Below are 27707 nucleotides of genomic sequence, written 5' to 3'. Positions count from 1 at the left end.
AATTTTATAAATTTAGTAAATAATTTCAGTATATTTTGTCATCTCTAAATGCAATCTGGGGATATTTAGATTAAAAGTACTTGTATAGAAGAAATGCAAATATATTTTTTAAAAGAATGTGAGCTGACTTGGTTGACATTAGACATTTATTATTCAATTTAGTAGACTTTCTAGAAGTGAGATGTGAGTACATGTAATTCCATTTATGAACTTCTGTGATAAGACTATTTTGATATATAACATCATGTTGATTCTATATTATTATTTTTCTTTTTTAAAAAAGAATATATGATTATTTTTAAAGTCAGCTGTTTTCAGGTTATGGATAATTCAGCTAATAATGTTTGCCTTATAAATTGGCAATATATTTCTTCGTTTCTAAAATCAATTTAAAATAAAATTTCAAGTTTTTACAGAGATTCAGACATTATATGGGAAGAAAATTTTGTGTATATCTATACTCTTTAATAAAATATATTTATATTTTAACATATTTAACATATTTAATATATTAATATTTAACATATTTAATATTCTGTCTTCTTCCACGGTCCCGCTCAGTTGATTTTTTAGGGAACATTTAAGACCTCAATAAATCTGATGTAATGACAGTGCGGCTCTAATGTGTATAAGTCAGATATATTATATGTACACATATTAGAGATCTGAAACATATATATTTAACCTCTACTAAATTTTCAGTGAGATATTATTTTGGGAGAAACTATTTTTTTTGAGGTAGCATGTCTTTTTAAAATATGTTTGCTTTGAAATGAATTTATAATGTGTTGACAGGTTTGAAATCTATACATTTCCTAAATAAGTGAGATGATGTATGTAAAATGCTTTCCTAAAGCTAGGAACTCAATACATTTTTGCTAAATGCTAGTTATTATTATTTTACTATAGTAGGAAACAAATTAATATATTTAATTAAAAATTACTAGTAAGACAAAACAATTGAACTCAATTATTTGCAACTGTTATAGCTTTGATTTTTTTCTATTAAGCAGTATTTCCTCAGCTTCTAGTGTATTAATGCCATACAATGTTGCTTGAATTTAATGCAACATGACTGGATATTTAATTTTTATATCTAGTAATTGGCACACCACTTCAAGTCTTTTGTTCCCTCTCCTTCTACTCTGTATCTTCAACAGGACTTTTTGATCAAAATTACTTATGTGGATCAATGTGAAAAAGTAATTATGCCTTAATAATGGTCAGTTTAAAGAGATTAGTTCCAATTGGAGGTATTTTAACACCTCCTTCTCTGATCATTTGTCATCCGATTAGGTATGGTCGAGCACAGTGATGGCGAACCTTTTGAGCTTGGCGTGTCAGCATTTTGAAAAACCCTAACTTAACTCTGGTGACGTGACACATATAGAATTTTTTTGATATTTGCAACCATAGTAAAACAAAGACTTATATTTTTGATATTTATTTTATATATTTAAATGTCATTTAACAGAAAAATCAACCAAAAAAATGAGTTCACATGTCACCTCTGACATGTGTGTCATAGGTTCGCCATCACTGGTCTAGCACCACACCATTATCCAACAATACTGTAAACTGAAAAGTGCACAGGATTTTTGATATTAGAAAAAAATAGTTTATTTATAAAATACTAATAATTCTTAGCAAGAAGAGTTAAATTTTCAAAGAGTCTAAGATTTTAAGGGCAACAGATAAAATAAACTTCCATACACTGGGGGATTGGTTTTACTAAGCCTGTAAAAACAGCACTTAAAAAAGATAAGGATAAGTAAGGATATATGATGGTATACATATATCCTCAGATATCCTATATAATAAAAGACTAATATGCAAATAGACCAAACAGCAAAACAACGAGAACAACCGAACAATCGGTCGCTGTGATGTGCGCTGACCACCAGGGGGCATGCGTGGAACATGGCGGGTGTTGGCTGCGGCCGGATGGTGGAGCAGATGGGTGGGGGCGCCAGACCAAGGCAGGGCGCCGGTTGCTGTCATCAGGGCGAGCCTCTGGTGATTACTGAAAATTCTTAGCTCCTGCGCTACGGTCCCACCCAGTGCTTGCACCTGCTGTCAACACCTGATGCTGGCCCCAATCTCTCGGCACTGTCAGCAGGTGTGAGTGGTGGCTGCTGGCTCCAGTCGCCCCTCAGGGCTTCTCCACCTCCCTTTGCTCCTGAGGGGAGATTGTGGCTGGCAGCCGCCTCTCACACCCGCTGCCGGCAATAGCCCCACTTGCACCTGCAGCGAGCACCAGAGCCACCACTCACACTCGCTGCCAGGGCCCGGCGCCTGTCCTGATCGCTCGGTGCCATCAGTCAGTGTGAACAGTGGCTGCTGGCCCCGATTGTCTCTGAGGGCTTCTCTACCTCCCCCTGCTCCTGAGGGGCGATTGGGGCAGCAGCTGCCCCTTGTACCCACTGATGGTGCCGGCCCCACTCACACCCGCTGTTGGCGCTGGCCCCAATCGCTCTGTGCCGTCAGCGTCAACGCAGCACATGGGAGTGGTGGGAGCAGGGCTGCCAGCAGACAGGGAACCAGGGGCCAGGTGGGGCTGCGGAAGATGCGCCAAGACCTGCGCCTGTGCCTACTGCAGCCTCACAGCCCACAGTTCCTTTCAAAGGTGCACAGATTCATGCGCTGGGCCCCCAGTACTATTATACTTATTATAGTTATACATATAATTATTAAGTTTAAAACGCAGGTTAGTCCACTCATCTGATCAATAAGGGAAAAGGAGACATATGTCAAACTTTAGACAATAAAAAAAAAGCAGGTTAATTGAGTATTGTATGAATGAGGGACGAAAGAGTCACTTAAACAATGGAGTAACCTGACAGGCACTACTTTAGCCAGGTGATCAAAGTCAGTCTCAACAGTCAAATTATGTCAAGGGTCCTCAAACTTTTTAAACAGGGGGCCAGTTCACTGTCGTCCCTCAGACCGTTGGAGGGCCGGACTATAGTTTAAAAAAAAACTATGCACACTGCACATACCTTATTTTGAAGTAAAAAAACAAAACAGGAACAAATACAATATTTGTATTTGCATGTGGCCTGCGGGCCATAGTTTGAGGACCCCTGAATTATGTTGATAGTATGCACCTTTTATATGATATAATGAAAATGGCACTTTACTTCTGTGATCTTCGTCCCTCAAACTTATAAGCTCATTCTAACCATGAGAAAAATATAGACAAATTATAATAGCTGGGGCATCCTAAATTATGCCTGAATAATAATACTCAAAACTGTCACTGATGTAAAAATAAGTATTGTCACAGTTAAGAGGTGCTGACTTGACACTAAATGTATTATGGTATTATGGATCAGATCCTGGAACCTATTTATTAGGTAAATAATAAACTATCGACTTCAGTTAAAAATAATGTATGAATATTGGTTTATTAATGTACCATATTTATTTTAGAGGTGCATAATAGGGGAAACTGGGTGTGTGAGAGTGGGAAGTTTAGGAGAACTAAGTTTTTCTGTAATTATAAAAATTGTTTTAAAAATAAATTATACATTTTTTAAAAAGCAGTTTAAAAGGCATAATTACAATGGTGGTTCTTTTTTTTTTAAGTCTAAGTAACAATCCCAAATTTATCATTAATCTACTCTGAGAGATGAGATTATGGAGGAAACTCCATACTGTTTTCCATAATGGCTTCACCAGTCTGCACTCCTACCAGCAGTGTACAAGGGTTCCCTTTTCTCCACATCTTTGCCAGCAATTGTCATTTGTTGATTTGTTGATAGTAGCCATTCTGACAAGTGTGAGGTGATACCTCATGGTCGTTTTAATGTGCATCTCTCTGATGATCAGTGACTTTGAGCATTTCTTCATATGTCTTTTGGCCAGCTGTATTTATATTTTGGAAAAGTGTCAATTTAGGGCCTTTGCCCATTTTTTAAATTGGATTTTCTTCCTTTTGTTAAGTTGTATGAGTTCCTTATATAATTCGGATATTATCCCTTTATCAGATATATCATTGCCGAATATGTTCTCCTATACAGTAGGTTCCCTTTCCATTTTGTTGATGGTGTTGTTGTTTTTTGTGTGTGTTTTTTTTGCTGTGCAAATGCTTTCATTTTGATTAACCCCATTTGTTAATTTTCTTCTTAGTTTGCTTTGCCCTAGGAGATGTGTCTGCAAACATATTGCTGCAAGAGATGTCTGTGATTTTGCTGCCTATAGTTTCTTTGAGGATTTTTATGATTTCCCATAAATGGCTTACATTTAAGACTTTTATCCAATATGAGTTTAGAATTACAGGCAATATCTCTGATGAACATAGATGCTAAAATCCTCAACAAAATATTAGCAAACCGGATCCAGCAATATATTACAAACATTATATACCATGATCAAGTAAGATTTATTCTAGGGATGCAAGACTAGTACAATATTCACAAATCAATAAATGTGATACATCACATAAACAAATTTAAAGACAAAGATCACAATCATATCAGTAGACATAGAAAAATAATTCTATAAAATCTAGTATGCATTTTTTATAAAAACTCTCAGCAGAGTGGGAATAAAGGGATCATATGGTATATCAACATAATAAAGGCCATATATGACATATCTACAGCCAACATCATACTCAAAGGACAAAAATTAAAACCATTTCCCCTAAGAACAGGAACAAGACAGGGATGCCCACTTTCACCACTCTTATTCAACATAGTACTGAAAGTGCTAGCCACAGTGATCAAGAAGAAAACATAAAAGGCATCCAAATTGGAAAGGAGGAAGTAAAACTGTCATTATTCATAGATGACATGCTATTGTGCATAGGAAAATCAAAAGACTCCACCAAAAAGCTACCAGATTTAATAAAGGAATTTGGCAATGTAGCAGGATACAAAATTAATACACAGAAATTGATGGCATTTTTATATACCAATAATGAAATCTCAGAAAGAGAAACTAAACAAGCAATCCCATTTACCATAGCAACAAAAAAATTAAGATAGACCTAAGAGTAAACTTAGCCAAAGAGGTATAAGACTTGTACTTAGAAAACTACAGGACATTGAAAAAAAGGAAGATATAAACAAGTGAAAGAAAGTACCATGCCCATGGACTGATAGAATTAACATCATTAAAATATCCATACTACACAAAGCAATCTATAGATTCAATGCAATTCCTATTACCAATGGCATATTTCACAGATCTAGAACAGATAGTTCAAAAATTTATATGGAACCAAAAAAGACCCCAAATATCCCCAGCATTGGAGGGATTACAATACCAGATATCAAGTTATACTATAAGACTACTGTAATCAAAACAGCCTAGTACTCACACAAGAACAGATATATAAATCATTGGAAGAGAACAGAGTCCCCAGAAATTGACCCAAGCCACTATGCTCAATTAATGTTTGTCAGAGTTAGGCAAGAGCATACAATGGAGTCAAGACAGTCTCTTCAACAAATGGTGATGGGAAAATTGGACAAATACATGCAAAAAAAAAAATGAAACTAGACCACCAATTTACATCATACACAAAAATAAACTCAAAATGATTAATTGCTTCTTTAATAGTATTTTTTTTTAATTTTAAAGTTCTGTTATTGGTTGTTGAGGTCTTTTGAAGGAATGCTGCCTAAGTATGAAATCTTTTACTGTTATAGTGACAATATCTACTGATGGAGCATTTTTAATGTCTTCATGACTATTTGAATTATTTATCATTGCAGCTTCCTAAATGAATATTTATGTTTTTCCATTTTTATCAATTGCATTTTAATTTAATGATGACTTAGAAAACTCACTTATTTAAAAACACAGGACTGCTTATTGGATATACCAATAAATTAAGTTATATTTTCCTCTTTTATTCTAAATTTTTGTTTGATCTTGAACCATTAAAATTTCTTTGTAAATGATGGGATATTTGATATATTCTTCATAGTTTTTTTTTTTAATGAAACCTGGACAAGAGCAGGCAGTCTTTGAATATTGTTTAGATTGGCATCCCGATCAAAAGATATAATTACTGGGGGGGGGAAATGGTGTGGTAGGTAGAGGAGGCTATAGGGGGGACAAATGGTGATGGACAGAGACTTCACTTAGTGTGGTGAACATATAATACAGTGTACCAATGATGTGTTGTGGAATTGTGCACCTGAAGCCTTTATAATTTTGTTAACCAGTGCCATCCCAATAAATTAAAAAAGGAAAACATTTAAAATAATCTAAAAATGATATAGTTTATAAACATTATATATTGGGTTACATAATAGGAAGAAAAAAATAAAAGAAATCAAAGTCATACAATTATTAAAAGGGCGATGAACGAATCGGGCAAAGTCCTTTAGAGTTTGGAAGGAAAGCCTTAAAGTGTTTTAATTTTATGTTCAACGCAAGGTAATAGAATAAGTTTTTATTATATTTTAAGTGTTGTAAAGGTACAATATATGAACAACACTGAGGAAAAAGTTTAGTAGTATGATAGAATAAAGGTTGGGAAACAAATCAGGTAATTTATATATGAAGGAAATATAATAGTATAAATCACAGATAGGTGCTACCACTAATTATAAAAATTACAGCTTAGAATTAGGAAAATTTTGCTAATCCCCTAAAAAATGAAAAAAGTAGTCAAAACCAGAAAAGGGTAATATTTCGCATTCTTGGTTCATAAAAGTTAGACATATATTTTTCTTATAGTCTTTAAGAATATCATTTAGGAAACATGGGGATATATATATATATATATATATTTAAATTATTTTCAGGGCTACTCGATCCATATTATTAATACTAGAATCATAAGATTTGACTTTGCTTGAAATCAACAAAAACTGTTTTCACTAAGAGTTATTATATTTTATTTTTTGTAAATGAAGTTGTTAATTTGAAATAGCATATATGCATGGATTTTAATGTTTCAAGCATATTAAGTTAGGATGGCAATAGAATTTTGCAGAATGCTAGTTTTCATAAACAGGTTTCTTCAAGCTTAATGTTTCTATGATTTCTGTTGTTAAAATGTGGTGCTTACCATTAGCAGTTGATCTGACAAGAATAAATTTCAAAAGAGAATACTGTAAACTACATTCTTTTAAAATTATCAGAGTTCTTTGAATTGTTATTATTAAATGATAATACATTAAAAGCTAATTAGGCCTATAGTACTATTCATTTCCTTTTCCCAGTTTTAGATCCCATGGTATTGCATAACTCTTGATGATAAGATGGTGGGTTGATTATTTCATGAGGAAATATATATGTGTATAATCATAAAATTGAAATAATTTATAAGTCAGTGGTGTGTATCATGAAACCATGCTTTAAATTTTTTCTCTTGCAAGTCTGTATGAAAATATTATTTATGAACATGTTTATACAGACTCTTGGTTATTTTGTAGAATGATAGAAGTTAAGCTAGTGCTAGTTTACAGTTTATTATTGAAATGAAATTTTCATTCTCTGAGTAAATATGACACATATTATATTTAAATATTTGCATATATGTGAGTAATATGAGCTGTACTTTTATTTGCTTTTTAAAAATAGGTATTTCAACAGCCATCTTTATCGAGTTTGGAAACCTTAATGGTGTCACAGAAGTCTGAAATTGAGTATTTACAGGAGAGACTAAAAATAGCAAATGAAAAACTGTCAGAGAACAGATTGATCAACCAGGGTTCCTCAGAAAAGAGCATTTGTACAAATGTGGAAGGGAAACAAAAGGTAGGGACATTTTTGTCATTTTTGTGATCTTGTCAGAATGAAGTTGGCAGTGCAAGCAATAAAGTTAAGAAACAAGCAGGCACATTTACTTCCCTGCTTTTAAAAAATATTATGTGCCAAACATTCAATAAAATAATTGAGAGAAGAATGTTTTTCCTTTTTAAAGTGTTATTATACCTGTTTTGCAGTAAATTAATGTCCATATATTAACTTATCTATAGATTAGATAAATGCGTTAATTAGATACATTAATCTGCATAATAATTTTAAGGTGGTATAGTCACTAATTCAATATTCTAATTTTAATTACAAGAAATAGATACCTTAATTTTTATTCAATTATATTTAAATACCGCTCATGTGGAATATAAAATATTAAATGGAATTTAACATTAATATGTACAGTTATAAATACTGAGATTTAAAGGCATAGCAATAGTGAAAAATAAACAATTTTGTAGCATGTTTGTTGTCTATTAATGTCTCAGGTTTCCCTTTTTGTAGTATTCATTATATATTCCTGTTATGATGCAAAAATATTTTTGAACATTGACTAATATTAAAACTTCATATCACATTGTAAATATGTTATTCCTAGACAAAATTGAAATAACATTTCCCTAAAAGTAAGTTTTAGACATATTTTTCTTATACTTGTTAGTTCAGCAATAGAAAATAATGTTTTTATTAAGTAGTAAGCCATGATTTTAAGATAATTGTTTTTGGTTCTTTTCAGTTTTTCCTGAGTGGAACAAATTATCTGAATAAAGAAAGCATTTAAAATTAGATCCATGTTTCTGTGGTACTTTTATTTATTTTCTCTAATGTTAGTAATTTTCAGAAGAATGAGCTTTATGTATATGTATGATATATGTACTTTTTTATTTAAGCATAACTGTATTTTATGTTTCTTGCAATTTTGGAGTACTTTCATGGCATTGAGCATTATTTAAGTGAAATAAGACATTCCTAAAATTGAAAGAAAACATTACAGGACCTAATTTGGTTACTTGCTTTATTGCTGAAGTTTAAAAAATGCATTGACTTGCTGTTTCATTGCTTTTAAAAAAGTCAAGAAAACAAGAGGCATATTTTTAACAAAATTTTTTTCTTTCATAAGGATATTCAGTAAGTATGAACAATATGTTGCTCAGCTTAATAGTTGCTTTTACATATTCCTTCTCCAGATTGGTATATGAAGCTGTACATAATATAAACACACATTCATGTCTCTAGTTAGCCACATTATAGTTAATGACCATATGGTCATTACAGTATAAGATCTACTGTCTGTTGTATTTATATTCCTCAAGCATATTGTTCCTTCAACTTCACAGTGTGTTAAACTATTTCAAAGGGGAAAAAATCCTTTCCCTCTTGTTTCTGGTTGTCCTATCAAGTGTAACCTTGGACCCTTATAGAGCAATTAGACCAGCCTCTATCCCCTCCTTTGTAATGAGGTTTCTTGCATTTCTGAGTCTATAACCCTTTAGTCTTCCCTAATGGGACATCATTATTCTGAAAGAAACAATGTAAATGTAAATGAATATTCTCATTAACGAGTCACAGAGAAACCTTTAGCAGTAGCACTGTAGTAATTCTGCTTGTTATTTCTCTGGTATTCCATGCAGGATTTTTTTATAATTCATTATTAGTATTCAAAATTACGTGTTCTTTAATTTTGCATGTCTTTCATAATCCAGTGTTCCAACTAGTTCAACCATGTCCTTGTTTTATTCTCGAGGAACCACCTGTGAAACGTTCAAGGTCTTTGTCCCCAAAGAGCTCTTTCACAGACTCAGAGGAGGTAAAGAAGCTGAGAAAAGCTGAAAGAAAGATTGAAAACTTAGAGAAGGCACTACAACTAAAGGTGAACATTAAATCATTCCTTTAGTAATAACCTTACAAAGGTAAAGATAGAGGAAGTAAACATTCATTTCACAAACTACTGCTTATCCTTTATCTTTCCTGAATTTAAATATATGTATAAAAATGTGTAATCTGTTGGTCTTGTTTTAAGATTTCTGAGGATCATAAAGTAATAAAAAATTGCTGTTTGAAAACTATCACTTTAAAATTATTGGGGAATATTTTGGCTTAATATTGGAAATACATTTATTATAGTTTCTCAGAGGAAAAAAATAGAATTTTAACAACTGAAAATCAATTTCTTGTATTTCTTTTATATATGACTAGAGGCCCGGTGCATGAAAATTCATGCACTGGAGGAGGGGTCCCTCAGCCCGGCCTGCCGCCTCTCACAGTCCAGGAGCCCTTACGGGCAGGAGGCAACCCGGCAATCGGGAGGTGATGCCCCCATCACACCTCTGCTGCTGCCACTGCCGGCAGCACAAGCCTCAGCGGCCCTGGTTACCTGAGCCTCGAGTGGCCCTGGGCGGCTGGGCAGCCACCATCCGAGGCTTGCCTGTGCCTCGGGCCACCCCTAGGCATCTGGGGGGCTGAGGGGACTGGGCACTGCCATTGTGTGGCTGTGGGCGCCACCATCTTTGAGGGTGGGGCAGTCAATTAGCATATTCCCTCCTTATTGGCTGTGGGTGCCGCCATCTTTGCGATGGCATGAGGGTCAATTAGCATATTCTCTCTTTATTATATAGGATAAACAAAAAGACTGGTGAGCTAAAAACTATACAAGCTAGCTCAGGCCACTTAGTGTCCTTTACAGAAAAATTACATAGTCAAAATGGTAAATAAATATACATTATTTTTTCCATTACAATTGAATTTGTTTTAGAATATATGACATTAGAATTGGCATTCTACCAGTGTTTAAGAAGTATATACCTTTCAGCTTATCTTTGAGAGTTTATTCTTTCCAAGTTATACTTTGAATTCTATTTCTCAGCAGAAGTTGGTTGTGCATATTGAACCAATGTTATATTGAGGACTTTATTTTTCTGAGATTTTAATGTGGTTAATCTTGTCATTCTTCATTTACAACTACCTGAAGGCCTGCACTATTTGAGATTTGCCACTTAATTGATTCTCAAATAGTTTTATGATAAGCCCAACTTACACATGATTAGTCTAATATATTTAAAGCTTAGATTCTTTGTCATATAATATAGATTACTCTTAGGGAGAAAGAGGTTTGACTTATATATAGTCTAGAACAGGGGTGGGCAAACTTTTTGACTCGAGGGCCACAATGGGTTCTTAAACTGGACCGGAGGGCCGGAACCAAAGCATGGATGGAGTGTTTGTGTGAACTTATATAAATTCAAAGTAAACATCATTACATAAAAGGGTACGGTCTTTTTTTTTTTTTTAGTTTTATTCATTTCAAATGGGCTGGATCCGGCCCGCGGGCCGTAGTTTGCCCACGGCTGGTCTAGAACATAATATGGTTTACTAGTAGAGGTATAGTTAACCATGGCTACAATTACTAATTTTTTTGCCTTTTCACTAAACATTGTGTTAATTTCTATTTATTCAGAGTTAAACTGTTAGTTCTCAAATAAAGGAAAATTATTATCTACTAGGGGCCTGGTGCATGAAGATTCATGCACTGGGGGGTGGGTCCCTCAGCCTGACCTGCACTCTCTCCAATCTGGGAGCCCTCTGGGGAGCCCCCTCCAATCCGGGAGTTTCTGTCTGTCTTTGCAATCATATGAGCGAATTGTCTGAGACCCCCAACCCAGTGTGGTTTGTTGCTCACAGAATAATAGAGGCATTTTTTTTTTCTTTGCTTCATTGGTGGACATTTCCTGAAAGTTTTAGGATATCTTTCCTTTAATTTTTCCTAGACACTCTAATTTTACTTATGTCTCTCACCTTTGCTTTCCCTCCATCCCCCACTGCAACAGTAACTTGCTCCAGGCTCACTTTGCTCTATTGTCTAGGACAGGGGTCCTCAAACTACGAACCATGCAAATACAAATATTGTATTTGTTCCCGTTTTGTTTTTTTACTCCAAAATAAGATATGTGCAGTGTGCATAGGAATTGGTTCCTAGTTTTTTTTTAAACTACAGTCCGGCCCTCCAACGGTCTGAGGGACAGTGAACTGGCCCCCTGTTTAAAAAGTTTGAGGACCCCTGGTCTAGGAGATCCATCTGCCACCAGAACTGATTCCCAGAATTCTTGGTGCTCCTGCGCTCTTGGTTTTATCGCTGTCCCGCCCTGCATCCTGGCCACTCTGCACATGCACACTGCCTATGGGCCCGTCACGGTGATGCGGAGGGTGTTCCTGTCCTGTCCCTGGCCACTCCGGGCCTATGTGCGTGCCTACAGGCTCAGAGAGGCCTGGGTCCGGTGTCCCCGGGACCCAGGTTACTTGGCACTGGCATGCGTGCAAACGGCCACCCTGCACCCAGCTAATCCGTGCCTGTGTATGCAAATTAAACTGCCATCTTTGTTGGGTTAATTTGCATACTCACTCCTGATTGGCTGGTGAGCATAGCAGAGGGATGGTCAATTTACATGTTTCTCTTTTATTATATAGGATTGTTTCTACCCAAAATAAAATGGTCATATTATGACCTCAGCTTGTTAGCTGTTAGCCTACTTAAATTTGTATGCCTGGAGTTATTTGCCTATTTATCTGTTTACTCCAGAACTTATGAAGCAATGCAGTTAGCCAAGCAAAGTGCTAGTCACTTGTACAGTAGGAGAAAAGATGACTTTTTATCTCTAAGATCCTTTCTCTAGATAAGAACATGCTAAGTGATTAGATAAATATAGTGTTTCAGTGTCAACATTTGGGTATTACAGGATATTATGGGCATGTTTAGGAAGTCAAGTTTATCATTTTCACCTTTTTGCATAGTTCTTGAAATTCACATACCATGGCTTCTATCCTGTATTAATCTGGATTCTACAGAGAATCAAAACCAATAGACTATAACCCTTTAATCTTCCTGAAATAGACATCATTATTCTAAAACATATATATATATATATATATATATATATATATATATATAGAGAGAGAGAGAGAGAGAGAGAGAGAGAGAGAGAGAGATTGATTTACTATAAAGAGTTGGCTCATGTTATCATGAAGTCTGAGAGTCCAAGGCCTACAGTCATTAAGATCCAGGAAAGCCAATGGAATAGGTCCGGCCCTGTCCAAAGGCCTGAGAACCAGGAGAGATGATGGTGTAAGTTCCAGTCCTGGTCCAAGTTTGAGTCTGAGGGCAGGAGCTCTTTGTCCCAGCTCAGAGACAATCAGGCATAAAGAAAGAAGTCTTTCTTACTCAGCCTTTTATTCTATTCAGGCCTTCAGTAGATTGGATGAAGCCCATCCCATTGCAAAGGGCAATCTGCTTTTAAAAATATATATATTTTTATTGATTTCAGAGAGGAAGGGAGGGTGAGGGACACACAGAGAGAGAAACATCAATGATGAGAGAGAATCATTGATTGGCTGCCTCCTACATGCCTCACACTGGGAATCGAGCCCACAACCCGGGAATGGAATGGTGACCTCCTGGTTCATAGGTTGATGCTCAACCACTGAGCCGTGCCAATTGGGCAGAGCAATCTGATTTTTTACTCTGCTAGTTTAAATGTTAATTTTATACATAAACACCCTCACAGATACACCCAAAAATAATGATTAACCCAATATCTAGGCAATGAAGTTGGCATATAAAATATCCCATTTAGTAGTAGAGAATCTCCACTCATTTGCCCCCAGTAGTCTGTGAGTCTTTGATAGACCCTTGTCTTTGGCAGGAAGGAATAGAACAATTCAGATATTTTTAGAGCTATTCTCTTCTACCTCTTGAATTTCTTATTTCAGAAAGTCTCAGTAGCATTCTACTCATTTATTTCCTCATTTATTTTATCTAATAACAGCTCTCTTGCATAAGGCCTCAAGTTTATTTTCCAAAGTAACATTGATTTTCAAACAATTTATTTTTCATGTATACTTTTTCTATATTCCTTTTTCAAGTTCATGTATGATAATCATGAATTTCAAATGTATGTTTTCTGTCACAGATTTGCAAGATAAGGCAAAAAAATGGGAGCAATATTTTTTGCATGTTATCATTTAGTAGGGAAGGATTTCTTATTTTAAAGGAGTAAAAGAACTGCATAAAATGGGTACTGTAATCAAGTGCATAAAGCAAAAGAAGTGGGTAAACAAAACCTGTATTGTAAAGCAATTCTAAGGAGAATGATTGGGCCCAGGGTGCTTTTTAATTTACATATATGCACTTTGATACATTGAAATGATGGTAGTTACTAGATCAGCCATAAGTTATGCATATTATTTTAATACTAGTTTTGAGTTTTGTAAAAATATTAACACATTCTCTTGCTCAGCTTTCTTTTGTGGCTAGTTGTACAAGTTTTCAAGATGGGTGACCAGTGTTGTAATAAAAGAGCCAACAGTAATGGAAACAATGAAACCTATTACAAAAATCCCATCCATTTTCAAATCCTGACTTCATGAATGTAGTGAACTAACAACTTACAAAGTGTAATTTGGAAAGCAATGCATCAGAGCTTTATGAAATTCATACTATCCTTGAGATCACTAATGCCATGAATCTCTGCTCTACTAACTTTCATGCATTTGGCAACTTGATTTCCATTACCACTGTTCTCTGCCTTTTAATAACATCAATATGTCCTCTGATTACAGTTTATGTCTTATTTTTAATACTCTCATATTTATGAGCTTTATACATTCTGCTGAAATTAAACATCAATGGAATACTTTATTCCCTGAAGATTGAGCCAATGTTTCATTAACAGTGTTTATACTCGTAGTTTGTCGTATGCCTGTCAAGGAGCCTTTGTCCAACTAGAAGACTAGACTAAGAATCATTCTGTTCTTATGAACTTAAAGTAGAATTGCATATATCATTGAAGAAAGTCAGTTTTACAACTTTCCTATTTTCTAATGTTTTAGTTATTTAGACTTGTTTGTACATATAAGTTAAATATAGAAGTTAGAGCCTCTAGTTTAGCTAGTTTAATTGCAAAATACATAAAAGGTACTCAGTAAATGTTTTATTGAATTATCTAATAAGTGGATCTAATTCAGTGACTGTCCATTGCATATTTTTGTGTGTCCTCTTAGGAAAATGTAGTAATTAGTGATGTTACATATATTTTTTATTCCTTATACTTGATAAGGACTTTGGGGGTAATAATTCCCAACTGAATTGCAATTGTTTTGACTTAAGTTATTATAAGTCAAAATGGGACCTAAATAATCATAATTCAAACTACAATTAACCTGTATTTTTAGAATATTATAAAATTTTTTTGATTATTCTTTATAAACATTTCTTTTGAGATATATAACTTTTGACTGATATATATCTATTCTTGTAGTAAAATAAGAAAACTTTTATTTGAAATATATATAATCTATCTTTCTATCTATCTAGCTAGCTAGGTTATATTTATATAACATTTTTAACCCTCACCTAAGGATGTGTTTATTGATTTTTGAGAGAGAGAGATCAAGAAAGAAAAACATAAGTGTGAGAGAGAAACATCGATTGGTTGCTTCCCATATGCTCCCTGACCCGGGATTGAACCTGCAACCTAGGTATGTGCCCTGACTGGGAATCAAACCTGTAACCTTTTGGTGTATGGGACAATGCTCCAACCAACCGAACTACCTGGCCAGGACTTTACTGTCTGTTTTGAAGTAGACTAAAAGAACAATAGTCTCTAGGACTAATTTAACCCATGTATTACAGTTGAATATTAGCATTATCAAAGCACAAATTAATGGATGAAACTTTAGTTAAGATAATTATTATATATTATGTCCATGAAATTGATTTATCAAATATCTAACTTGATTTCATTTTAAATAGTTTAGATTTTCATAATTTCATAAAAATTATATAAACATTCTAGGATAAAAGAGCTGTGGTACATTTGCACAATGGAATACTACTTTGTTATACTAGTGAAAAAAAGGAAGTCTTAACCCGTTGCGATAGCATGAATAGACCTGGAGATTATTGTGCTAAGCAAAATAAACCAGTCAGAGAAAGACAGCTATCACATGATCTCACTTATATGTGGACTCAAAAGAGCAAAATAAACTAACAAACAAAATAGGACCAGAGGCATGGATAAATGGAACAGACTGACAGATCTCAGAGGGGAAGACTAGAAGAGAACAACCAAAGAATATATATGCATATATGCATAGCTCCTGGACAAAGAGAATAATGTGGTGAAGCCCCAGGGGGGGATGGGCAGAGTGGTGGGAGGCTAAAGGACTTGAGCTCTTATCAGCACTTAACACCCTGTATTTAGGCTCTTAATATCTGGTTCTTAGGTTGAAATGAACAAAAATGAATTCAGGAGCTGGGATTTTTAACTATGATATAAACCAGTTACTTTTCAGCACTTGGTACACACCGGACTCAAATACTTCCTAATAACTACTTAATAGAATTACTGAAGTTATCCTCTTAGACATTTATTCAAAGTAGAATGACAGAATAGCTATACTATTGAGATAATTAGAATTCAATAAAATAATGCAAACTCTGTATTTAATCTTACTATTGATAAGGGAGATAGTCAAGGAAACAGTGAATTTGGCTTCCAAATGATAAGAGCGTTAAGGAAGCTGAGTTGTGCTTTGTGCCTCTGTAGGGCAATCACAGTGCTTGTTTAATTTAGTCGTCATAATTTAAATCTCTGTCTTTGTATATTTTACAGAGAAAGAAATTGTATTAATTTATATAGTGTTCTTAAGATTATGCATGCATGTTGAGAAACAAATGCATCCACAACGTGTCACCGTTTGGTGCGGATTTTGGGCTGGAGGCATCATCGGACCATTCTTCGAAAATGCGACTGCTCAGGCAATATGTGCCAGCAAAGCTGTGGAGGCCATTTACCTGATATGCTATTCCATACAGAACCCTATACTATATAATTTATTAATCAATAAAAAATTTACAATTTTCAATTATAAAAAAAAAAGATTATGCATGCAGCTAACAGGATAAAGCTTCAGGAATGGAATTCAGATCTTTCTGACTGCCATGTGCCTACTCATCTAACCTCACTATACTATTAGAGAGTACCTCTTAACCTCACTAAATAAGTATACCAGTTCCTTCATACAGAAATATGAGAGTTTAAAAAACAAATGTGAAATTCTCAAGGGTAAAAAAACTCAAGAATTTTCCTACTTTGAGAAACACAGTTCATAAGTAATACAAATATATCCTCTGAATTGAAAATTTGGCTTTTATAAGTTCATTTTGTGGTTATATCTAAAAATATGTATTGTCTGTGCTTTATTTAAGACAATTGTTTAACCAAGTAATGTTTGGTTTGTCTATTTCATGACCTCTTCAAGAGTACTAAATCCAGCTTTCCCATCTTCATGGTACAACCCAAAAGGCTAACCTGCACTCCTCCTAGCATAGGTCCAAACTGATTTTCTTCCTCTTGTGTAATTATTGTGCCTTATAACAGAGTAATTATGAATACATGGGCTGAAGAATTGTCTTACTTAAAGTCACTTATATAAATTTTATGTGCACTTATAATTAACAAACTAATCAGGTAAATATATGGATAAATCCTTTTGTTGAAAAATAAAAATAAAACCTCTATAAGATTGGCTCAATAAATATTTGTATGTATTAACAACAAGAAAACTAATTTGATAGCAAATGTTTGAAATTACTTCATCAGCTTTAAAAAATCAATGAAAGTCAAATATATCAAGCAATCCTGTGACTTTAGGAATGCTTTTCTTCTTAAACTACATAAGTAGTATAAATTCATTCATATTGATATACTATTTTCTTTTAAATTTCATATTTTGATAGGAAACCTTTTATGTGTAACATTATACTAATACTTACTTCAGACTTGTGTGCTTGCTTTTTTGTGTTCTATAGAGCCAAGAAAATGATGAGCTAAGAGATGCCCATGAAAAACGCAAGGAAAGGCTACAGATGTTACAGACCAACTACAGGGCAGTAAAAGAGCAATTAAAACAGTGGGAAGAAGGCAGTGGCATGTGAGTTACATAGCTCATAAAGGCATTTCCCTAAATATTAAATGAAATGGAGTAGCATCATATAAGTGTTTTAATGGCTTTTGTTTGATTTTAAAGAAATTATTTGTAGGTGAAATCTTTATTGTGAATTTTTAAATAGAGAATATAATAAATGAAAACAGAGAAATATGCTAGCAATAACTACAGGTTTTTCTATCATTTGCAGAAATCATTAGCATAAGTAATTATGAATTCTTATATAAATTTTTACTTCATTAGTGTAGCTTAATAAATGCTATAACTTAAAGCAAAAATTGTTCATATTTATTTGCTTGAAAACTATTTTAAATAAATAAAATATTGGTGTTACAATATTTATTACTCAGAAAGCATTTAAATTTTAATTGAAAGACAAGAGAAATATGAAATTCACACATATATAGTTAACTATCTTAAAACTAATTCAACTTAGTATGTAATTTGAAAATCTTTACTATCCGTCAGTTTGTTCTGCAGCTTATCTGAACGAATTGGAGGTCCCAGTTTAATTGCTCTTGAACAGGTGTTCAGTTGTTGGTTAGTTGTGACACTCTTGTTAACAGTATCAACAAAGGGCAAAGGACTGAATGTGTACAGAAAATCTACTACCCTTTCATCTTTCGAGATGGATCCTTTAGGGCAATGTTGATGGTACACATTGGTCTATTCAATAGAGAAAGACTATTTCTAAATTGGCCAGTACAGCACTTTTACAAAATAAAAACAAAGAGTTTATGTATAGAAAATGAAAACATAAAGGGCATTTGGCATGTTTTGTAGATCTAATTGTCACATCTAATTTTCTTCCTTTAAAGAATGGAAAATGTTTCATATTGTTTGTCAGTAAAGCAGTGATAAAACAGTTTGTCAGTAAAGCAGTGATAAAACAATTTGTCAGTAAAGCAGTGATAAAACAATTTAGATGCTCACCTGACTTTTTAGTAGTCACTAGAAGTGTGAAAACTACTTTCTCCCATATTCACTGATAATAGCTTGATTGACTATAGCCTTTTTTAGAAACTGACAATCTTACAATGTATGTTTTATTACTAGTGGAATGAATGAGAAAAATAGAATATCATGTTTCTGCTTGAAAGTTTGCTTTCCACAGTAACAGTTTAACTTTTTAGGAAATTATGATACAGGATTTTAATTTCTATGTACTTAGGTTTTAGGGAATTCATTCCATAAATAGTGAGCTTGAATTAGATCTTTGGTCAATAGATATTTTTTAAATTTAGGGAATATTTATATGGATTTTTATTGTACTTTGAACATATGAAGGAAGAAAGCAACTTTATTTTTCTGATTTCAGTCCTATTTTTAAAATAAAGAGAGCAGATCCCCAACAACTTCGACAAGAAGATTCCGATGCTGTATGGAATGAACTGGCCTATTTCAAAAGGGAAAACCAGGAGCTAATGATTCAAAAGTGAGTTTCTTTTTTAACAATATGGGCTTAGATAAACATTTGGGAGAAAGTTTTTGTGAATTAAAGGCCATGAGAGAAGTACCTTAGGAAATTTGGAAATGAAATCATCTTTTATTATGCCAATAAAATTTTTAAAAAGGACTAGTTTGTAAAATATATATGTATAATGCAATAACAAGTTGCACATTAGCTAGCTCTAGCCGCAACTGTATAATATGATCTAGGGATTGTGTTAATTAATGTGGCTCTCATCTGTTGGAGGTGTCGCTCTTCATTAGCCTGTATTTTAGACACTGCTGTGCTTCATTTTTGGAATGAGGTGGAGAGGGGATAACCTAGCCAGCCATCCTTGTTTGATCTCCTAGATACATACGCAGTGCAGAATGCCTGAGCTCTCTTGGTTCCCTGCCCTGTCCTGCTAATCCCAGTTGAGCTCATTATGGTGTAGCCTTGCTGCTACTCTTGGAGCCAGAGCTGTCCAAGCTAATTACTGGTAGCAGCAGAACTGCCTGTTAAGGGTCTGGTATGTATCTGCTAACATGGTCCTTGGTAGTGACCTGCAAAAGACACTAGGGAATTGCTTTCTTTCTTGCTGTGCACTGCCTGTCCTTTGGGCTTAATGCTGATCCCTCACATAGGTCTTTTAGCTGCCTTAAATATAAAACTTGATGAAGGATTCTCATATTTATAAAAACATACAGTTTGCTTCCTTGATCTTATAATTCACAGGCGATTATATTCAGCTTGGAAAAAAAAGAGCACGTTCTTTTTTTTGAAACAAAAAGGAGATGGAACAATATAATTAGCTCTTTAGCTACTTAACTATTTTCTCATTTAGAGTTCATTTTTGATATTCAGACCATGCAGTTTTGGGGAAAGCCTGGATGTTTTTTAGATTACTAGAACATAGCATTATGTGTGGAATAATTTAATTAAATATTGAATTATCTTAGCTATAATCAAAATCTTATATACTGTATAATACCACATGTAACTTTAGATTACTACCTTCTCTGTGTAATTGTAAACATTTGAGCAAATGGTCATATCGGATTTAAATGTATACTTCCAATTACCTCTTAAAGTGTACTATACTCTATTAGTGCTATTTTTTCAATGCTAATAATAGTCTCTTATCTTGAAAATAATTTTGTAGATTTGTCCCAGAAATATTCCTTGATAATTTTAATAGCTCTATTGAAATATAATTCACAAGACATATAATTCACTATGTAAAGTGAATAGTTCAATAACTTTTAGTATATTTGAAGAGTTGTGCATCACAATAAATTTTAGAAGATTTTAATTAAGCCCCCCTAAAATCCCAACACCACTTAGCTGTGACCTCCCCAATTCTTCCACTCACATTTGTGAATATGTGTCCCTCCACCCACCAACCCAACGTAACCACTAATCTACTTTCTGTGTCTATAGATTTGCCTATGCTGTATATTTCATATAAATGAAATTATACAACTTCTGTTCCTTTGTGACTAGCCCCTTTTCACTCAGCATAATGTTTTCCTAATGTTTATCCATATTGTAATACATATCAATACTTTCTCTGATAATCTTTAGTATTCTTTTTAAATGAAAGTTAATTTTGGACAAACTGAATTAGGTGAGAAGACCTGACCTACTTAGTTGCAAGATCTAGTCTATTCAAGAAAATTTCAGACAGAGTTTAGCTATAAGTGGGGATTATTTGGGATTTATTTTATTAATTAATGAAATAGAACTAAAGAAAAAATAATGCCTGTTTAAGAAAGTTAGAGAACTTCTTAGAACATTCTGTTCATTCAGCAATGTGTGTATGTTACAGGTAGCTCTTTGAATTAAATGTTAAGAATCATTACTAAAAGTGTGGAATTTTTCCTTCCTGAAATCTGTTTAAATTCATTTGTGATAGCCATTTGTAAATATAAGTATTAACTTAGTTAAACATAGTGAAATTTGGATTAATAAACTTTAAAGAATGATAAATAACTGATATAAACTTTAAATCATATAGTAGCGCTTTGTAGGGGGAGGGTTGAGTTATTTTGTGAAACATTTAGTTAACAGTGTATTTGAACTACTGCTCTGTGACAGGTACTGTGCTCTGTGAATAAAATGAGAGTTTTAGACACACTTTCTAATCTCAAGGAACGTCCTTGGAAACATGTTCAGTATTAAATGTTCAAATGAAATATGATGTTAAAATAAAACTAAAAGTATTATAGTGAAACAAGACTTACAAATGTAAATATTTTATTCATTAAAATTTGTTTATAACGAGGAAAGAATTTATTTGCTTTTTAAAAATTTATATATAGTAGGTGAATTTTTTAGCATATAGTTTTATGAGTTTTAACAGAGTGTATATATTTATATTTATATTATTATTTATATTTATATTTATATTTATATTTATATTATTTGTATTTATATTTATACAATAGATTTAAGTAACACCACTATCAGGATACGAACTAGTTCCATTATTTCAAAAAAAAATTCCTTTTTCTGCCTTTTTGTAGTCAAGACCCTAACTCATGGCAACCACTGAATTTTTCTCCCTCATATAGCTTTGCCTTTTTTCAGAATGTCATATGCATGGGATTATATAAGCGTTACCTTTTTGAACCTGGCTTCTTTCACTCAGCAAAATGCCTTTGAGATTCATTCATATTGGTTCATCCAGTTTGTTCCTTTTTATTGCTAAATGGTATTCTGTTGTATGGATGTTCCACAGTGGATTTATTTATCTCCTGGAGAAAATTTGGGTCTTTTCATCTTTTCTTGTGTGTTTTTTTTTCAATTATGAATAGACCTGCTGTATATGGGTTTTTGCATGAGAATAACTTTTTGACTCTTTAAGGGAAATACTCTTAGTTGCCTTACTGGTATGTGGTCAGTGCACGTATAACTATAAGAAACTGCCAAACTGTTTTCCAGAGTGGGTATACCATTTATCATTTCCACCAGGATGCATATGGGTCAAGTTGCTCTAATCCTCATCAGCATTTAGCTTTGTCATTATTTTTTTAGTTCATTGGTATCTCATTGTGATATTAATTTGCATTTCCCTAATGGCTAATGGTATTGATAATTTTCACGTGCTTATGTGCTGTCTTTATATCTTTTTTATGACTTTCTGTTCAAAATTTTTGCCCATTAAGAGCTGATAATTATTAAATCAATTAAATGATCATTGTCTTTTATATAGTCTTAATATAAATCATTAATCAAATATGTGATTTGTAAGTATTTTCTCCCACTCTATAGATTACCTTTTCATTCTCTTAACAGTGTCTTTTACATGACAAAAGTTTTAATTTTAATGCTCAGCTTAATTATTTTATTTTATGGATCATAGCTTTGATGTCATATCTAATAACTATTTTCATGACCTGAGGTAACAAGTATTTTCTCCCACGTTTTCTTTGAAAAGTTTTATATTTAGCTCTGTGATCCATTTTGAGCTAGTATTTGTATAAGTTGTAAATTACAGGTTGAAGTTTATTTTATATTTTTTGCAAATTTTTGTCCAGTAGTATGAACATCACTTTTGAAAAGACTACCTTTTCTCTAATGAATTGCCTTTGTAACTGTCAAATATTAACTGAATATATTTTCTGTCAGCCTATTGCAAATTCTACTTATTTCCATTAATCTGAATCCCTAAACTTTAGTGAATACTACACTGTCTTGATTACTGTAGCTTTCTGAGGAGTCTTAAACTTAGTGTGAGTCAAATAGCTTTATTGTTTTTTAAAATTGTTATGGCTTTTCTTTCCTTTTTTTTAAATAAGTTTTAGCTACAAAAATAGGTAAGGAAAAATAGCTGTAGCTACCACAGTAATGTAGGAATCTTGATTTGAATTGTGCTAAATCTATTGATCAGCTTGAAGAGAATTGACGTATTAACTATGTTGAGTCTTCTATTCCATGCATATGGTACGTTTCTTAATTTACTGAGATTCCTCTTATCAATGCTTTATAGTTTTATAATGTAGATTCTATATGTTTAATACTTTTGTTAGATTTATATTAAAAATGGTGAAGGGATTAAGCAAAATAAAAACAAAACAGTTCATAGACACTGATAGCAGTATGGTGATTATGAGGGAAATGAGGTTGGGGTAGGTAGAAAAAGGAAGAGAGGGATAAATGGTGACAGAAGGAGACTTGACTTTGGGTAGTGAACACAACACAATATAATAAAGAGATAATGTATTATAGAATTGCATACTTGAAACCTATATAATTTTATTAACCAATGTCACCCCAATAAATTCAATAAATTTTTTTAAAAGTAGAAAAAAACAGTATTTACATTTTGGAGCTATTCTAAATGGTATTATTTGCTAGTATATAGAGTAAGTTACATTTTTGCATGCTGACATTATATCTTTCACTAGAGGCCTGGTACACAAATTAATGCACAGGTAGGGTCCGGCTGGCCCATCCCCATAGGGGCCGATGGGGTAGGGCTGGCGGTGGGGAGGGGCCACAGGCGGTTGGTGGGCCAGCCCCACCCCCTGGTCAAACTCCCAGTTGAACTCCCAGTTGAACTCTTGGTCGAAGGGACAATTTGCATATTAACCTTTTATTATATAGAATTGTTATATGTTAATGAGCTAACTTTGCCATGTTATTATTTTGTTTCCTCTGTTTCCCTTTTCCTTCTTTCCAATGTGTTACTTGAACATTTTTTTTTAGAATTACCTTTTTATTTTTCTATAGGGTTTTTGAATATATCTCTTTGAGTTAGTTTTTCAATGTTTGCTCTAAGTGTTGTATATACATTACCTTATGGTCTACTGGTATCAACATTTTACCATTTCAGGTGGAATGTAGAAACCTTAATATTATATTTGTCACTGTATGCTCCCTCCTTTATTATTTACTTGTCCTAAAAATTTTCTCTAGTTCCATCCATGCTGTTGCAAATGGCAAGAGTTCCTTCTTTTTTACCACAGCGTAATATTCCATTGTGTAGATGGAACTGGAGAGCATTATGCTAAGTGAAATTAGCCAGTCAGAGAAAGATAAATACCACATGATCTCACTCATTTGTGGAATATAGAGAACAACATAGACTGATGAACAGGGACAGATCCAAAGACAGAGAAACGGCGATCAGGCTATCAATCCCCAGAGGGAAAGTAGGGGAGGGTGGGGGGAAGGGGAAGAGATCAACCAAAGGACTTGTATGCATGCATATAAGCCAAAGCAATGGACATGAACAACAGGGGGATGAGAACATGAGTGGGGTGGGTGAGGTTAGGGGTTAATGGGGGGATGAGGACACATTTGTAATATCTTAACCAATAAAGAAATTAAAGAAAAAAAATATTTTCTCTAAATACATTGGAAAACTATTTATTTATTTATTTATTTTTAAAAATATATTTTATTGATTTTTTACAAAGAGGAAAGGAGAGAGATTGAGAGCTAGAAACATCGATGAGAGAGACATCGATCAGCTGCCTCCTGCACATCTCCTACTGGGGATGTGCCCGCAACCCAGGTACATGCCCTTAACTGGAATCGAACCTGGGACCTTTCAGTCCGCAAGCCGACCCTCTATCCACTGAGCCAAACCGGTTTCGGCTGGAAAACTATTTAGATGTTATAATTTTTGCTTCAATTTTCAAACATAATTTTAAAACTTCAAAAGAAGGATAGCCTATACTGATAAATATAATAGAGATCATTTTCTTCTTTCCACTGATATTTCTTTACTTCTGACCTTCCATTTTTAAAAATCATTTTTTTTAATTCTGTTTGAAGAGATTTTCTTTAGACTTTTGTTTATGGTGTGTTAGCTAGCAACAAATTTTCTGTTTTCCTTTTCTAAAATGTCATTTTACCTTCATTCCTGAAGGTTATTTTCATTGGACAAAGAATTCCCGGTTACCAATTCTTGTCTTCAGCGTTTTAAAAATATATCACTTCTTTCTGGTCTCCATAGTTTCTTTGTTTGTTTGTTTCTTTCTTTCTTTCTTTCCTTCTTTCTTATTAAATCTTTATTGTTCAGATTATTACAGTTGTTCCTCTTTTTTCTCCCCATAGTTCCCCTCCACCCAGTTCCCACCCCAACCTCTGCCCTTACCCGCCCCCCACTGTCCTCATCCATAGGTATACGATTTTTGTCCAGTCTCTTCCCGCATCCCCCAAACCCCTTCCCCCCCCACAAGAATAGTCAGTCCACTTCCTTTCTATGCCCCTGATTCTATTATATTCATCAGTTTATTCTGTTCATGAGATTATTTATTCACTTGATTTTTAGATTCACTTGTTGATACATGTGTATTTGTTGTTCATATTTTGTATCTTTACCTTTTTCTTCTTCTTAAAGGATACCTTTCAGCATTTCATATAATACTGGTTTGGTGGTGATGAACTCCCTTAGCTTTTTCTTATCTGTGAAGCTCTTTCTCTGACCTTCAATTCTGAATGATAGCTTTGCTGGATAAAGTAATCTTGGTTGTAGGTTCTTGGCATTCATCACTTTGAATATTTCTTGCCACTCCCTTTTGGCCAGTAAAGTTTCTTTTGAGAAATCAGCTGACAGTCATATGGGTACTCCCTTGTAGGTAACTGACTGTTTTTCTCTTGCTGCTTTTAAGATTATCTCTTTGTCTTTTGCTCTTGGCATTTTAACCATGGTGTGTCTTGGTGTGGTCCTCTTTGGATTCCTTTTGTTTGGGGTTCTCTGTGCTTCCTGGACTTGTAAGTCTATTTCTTTCACCAGGTAGGGGAAGTTTTCTGTCATTATTTCTTCAAATAGGTTTTCAATATCTTGCTCTCTCTCTTCTTCTGGCACCCCAATAATTCAGATGTTGGTATGCTTGAAGTTGTCCCATGCCGGGGTCCAACCCCAGCAGGTCCAGGGGTTCCCAAAGGCATAGACGGAGTCGGCAAAGAAGGAAGGACACGGAGACAGTGTTCAGTTGATCAGCAGCCTAGCCAGGTTCTCCAGCCAGGATCTCCAGCCAAGTTCTGGTCTGGATCTCTAGAGAGATTCTGCTGTTTATTGTCTTGTTACATCCGTATTTATACCAGTTGATTTTAATCCTGTCAATTTCTATTACAAAGGTTAGGGCGTTTCTTATCTCCATTCCAGGGAGTAAAGATTATGTAGCTTAAGCATGATTGTTTGTAGTTAAATTGATTAACTACCCGCCTGGCACTTAGTTAAGGAGTTTCATCCCCTCCCTAACTTCAGGGAAAAATCCCTACCTGGGGAAACAACCTTTCTCGGAGAGGTGACCTTGGTTAAAACACACAGCGCTAAGGGGAGCAAACATATTAAGAACAGTATGCTATATACGCCAGGTCCCTTGAAACATATGCTGTGCAGATGTTTCTATCCTGCAGCGACTGTGTCAAGCAGCAAGGATGGACCGGCTTCCGGCAGTCCCAGAGGCTCCTTACACTATCTTCATATTTTTGGATTCGTTTTTCTTTTTGCTTTTCCAGTTGGGTATTTTTTGCTGCTTCGTATTTCAAATCTTTGACTTGATTCTTGCGATCCTCTAGTCTGCTGTTGGAACTCTGTATAATATCCTTTATTTCAGTCAGTGTATGCTTAATTTCTAGTTGGTCCTTTTCCATATCCTCGAGGGTCTCACTAGATTTCTTGAGGGTCTCACTAAGTTTATCGGCAGTCTCATTAGACTTATTGAGGGTCTTACTAAATTTATCAGCGGTTTCTAGAAAATTCTTGAAAAACCTTAAAAGTGTGGTTTTGAACTCTATATCCAGTAGTTTGCTTTCCTCCATTTCTGTCATTTGTGACCTGTTTTTTTTGTCTCTGCATTTTTTATGCTTCCCTGTGTTGATCGAGTGGCTTTCTGTGCTAGCTGTCCTATAGGGCCCAGTGAGTCAGCCTCCCCAATTACCGGAGGTGGACACTCTTGGTGCACCCCTTTGTGGGCTTTGTGCACAGTCTTGTTGTAGTTAAGCCTTGATTGTTGTAGGTATCACTGGGAGGAATTGACCTCCAGGCCAATTGGCTGTGAGAATCAGCTGTGTGTGTGCAGTGGGAGAACTTCTGTGGTGGAGACACCCTTCTGGGGCAAGACTTGCTTCAGTGGGGCTTTGGTGGTCACTGAATCTGCCCCCTGAGTGTGTCCCTTATGGATCTGAGGAGTTGTAATCTGGATAGTCCCACTCTGACCACTGGGTACACTGGCTCTTGGATCTCTAAGGAGGTGCTAATTTAGCCTCTGCCTGAGGCTACCCAGCAGGAGCTCCACTGTGAAGCAATGCAAGCTGCTGTGGGGCCTTGGGCCTTGTTTTGGATGTTCTGGCTTTCTCTGATCCAGCTGCAGTTTGTCAGGTAATTTTCAGATTGCAAAGGGCCAGGCCTTTCATATGCAAAAGCCTCTGTGCACAGCTTGGGTGGGGCGGGGTCTCAGGGGATCAACAGGGTTGAGAAAACAGCTATGGCTGCTCCTCAGTCCTACCCTAAGAGGCCCCGGTTCTCAGTGTCCCGGTAATCACTGCAAGCACCTCTGAGAGAAAGCCGCCCTCGAGTTCCAACCGATGCCAGTCAGTC

General features: G+C 34.6%; 1 protein-coding gene across 5 annotated transcripts in view; it reads left to right on the top strand.

Annotated features, from left to right (window-relative positions):
- CNTLN (centlein) overlaps positions 1–27707 on the top strand; it is a 275109-nt gene that overhangs the window by 136030 nt on the left and 111372 nt on the right. For 4 of the 5 annotated variants that reach the window (XM_059656594.1, XM_059656592.1, XM_059656590.1 and 1 more), the window contains exons 9-12: positions 7546–7722; positions 9467–9592; positions 17585–17706; positions 19040–19156. In XM_059656594.1, coding sequence (XP_059512577.1) covers positions 7546–7722; positions 9467–9592; positions 17585–17706; positions 19040–19156 — 542 coding nt within the window. The remainder of the gene's footprint in view (positions 1–7545; positions 7723–9466; positions 9593–17584; positions 17707–19039; positions 19157–27707) is intronic. The other variant, XM_059656593.1, reaches the window with a different exon arrangement.

Source organism: Myotis daubentonii, chromosome 11 (genome assembly GCF_963259705.1).
Source record: "Myotis daubentonii chromosome 11, mMyoDau2.1, whole genome shotgun sequence".
NCBI classification, from domain to species: domain Eukaryota; kingdom Metazoa; phylum Chordata; class Mammalia; order Chiroptera; family Vespertilionidae; genus Myotis; species Myotis daubentonii.
The sequence above is the reverse complement of the archived record's forward strand: the minus strand, read 5'-3'. Positions and strand labels throughout refer to the sequence as shown.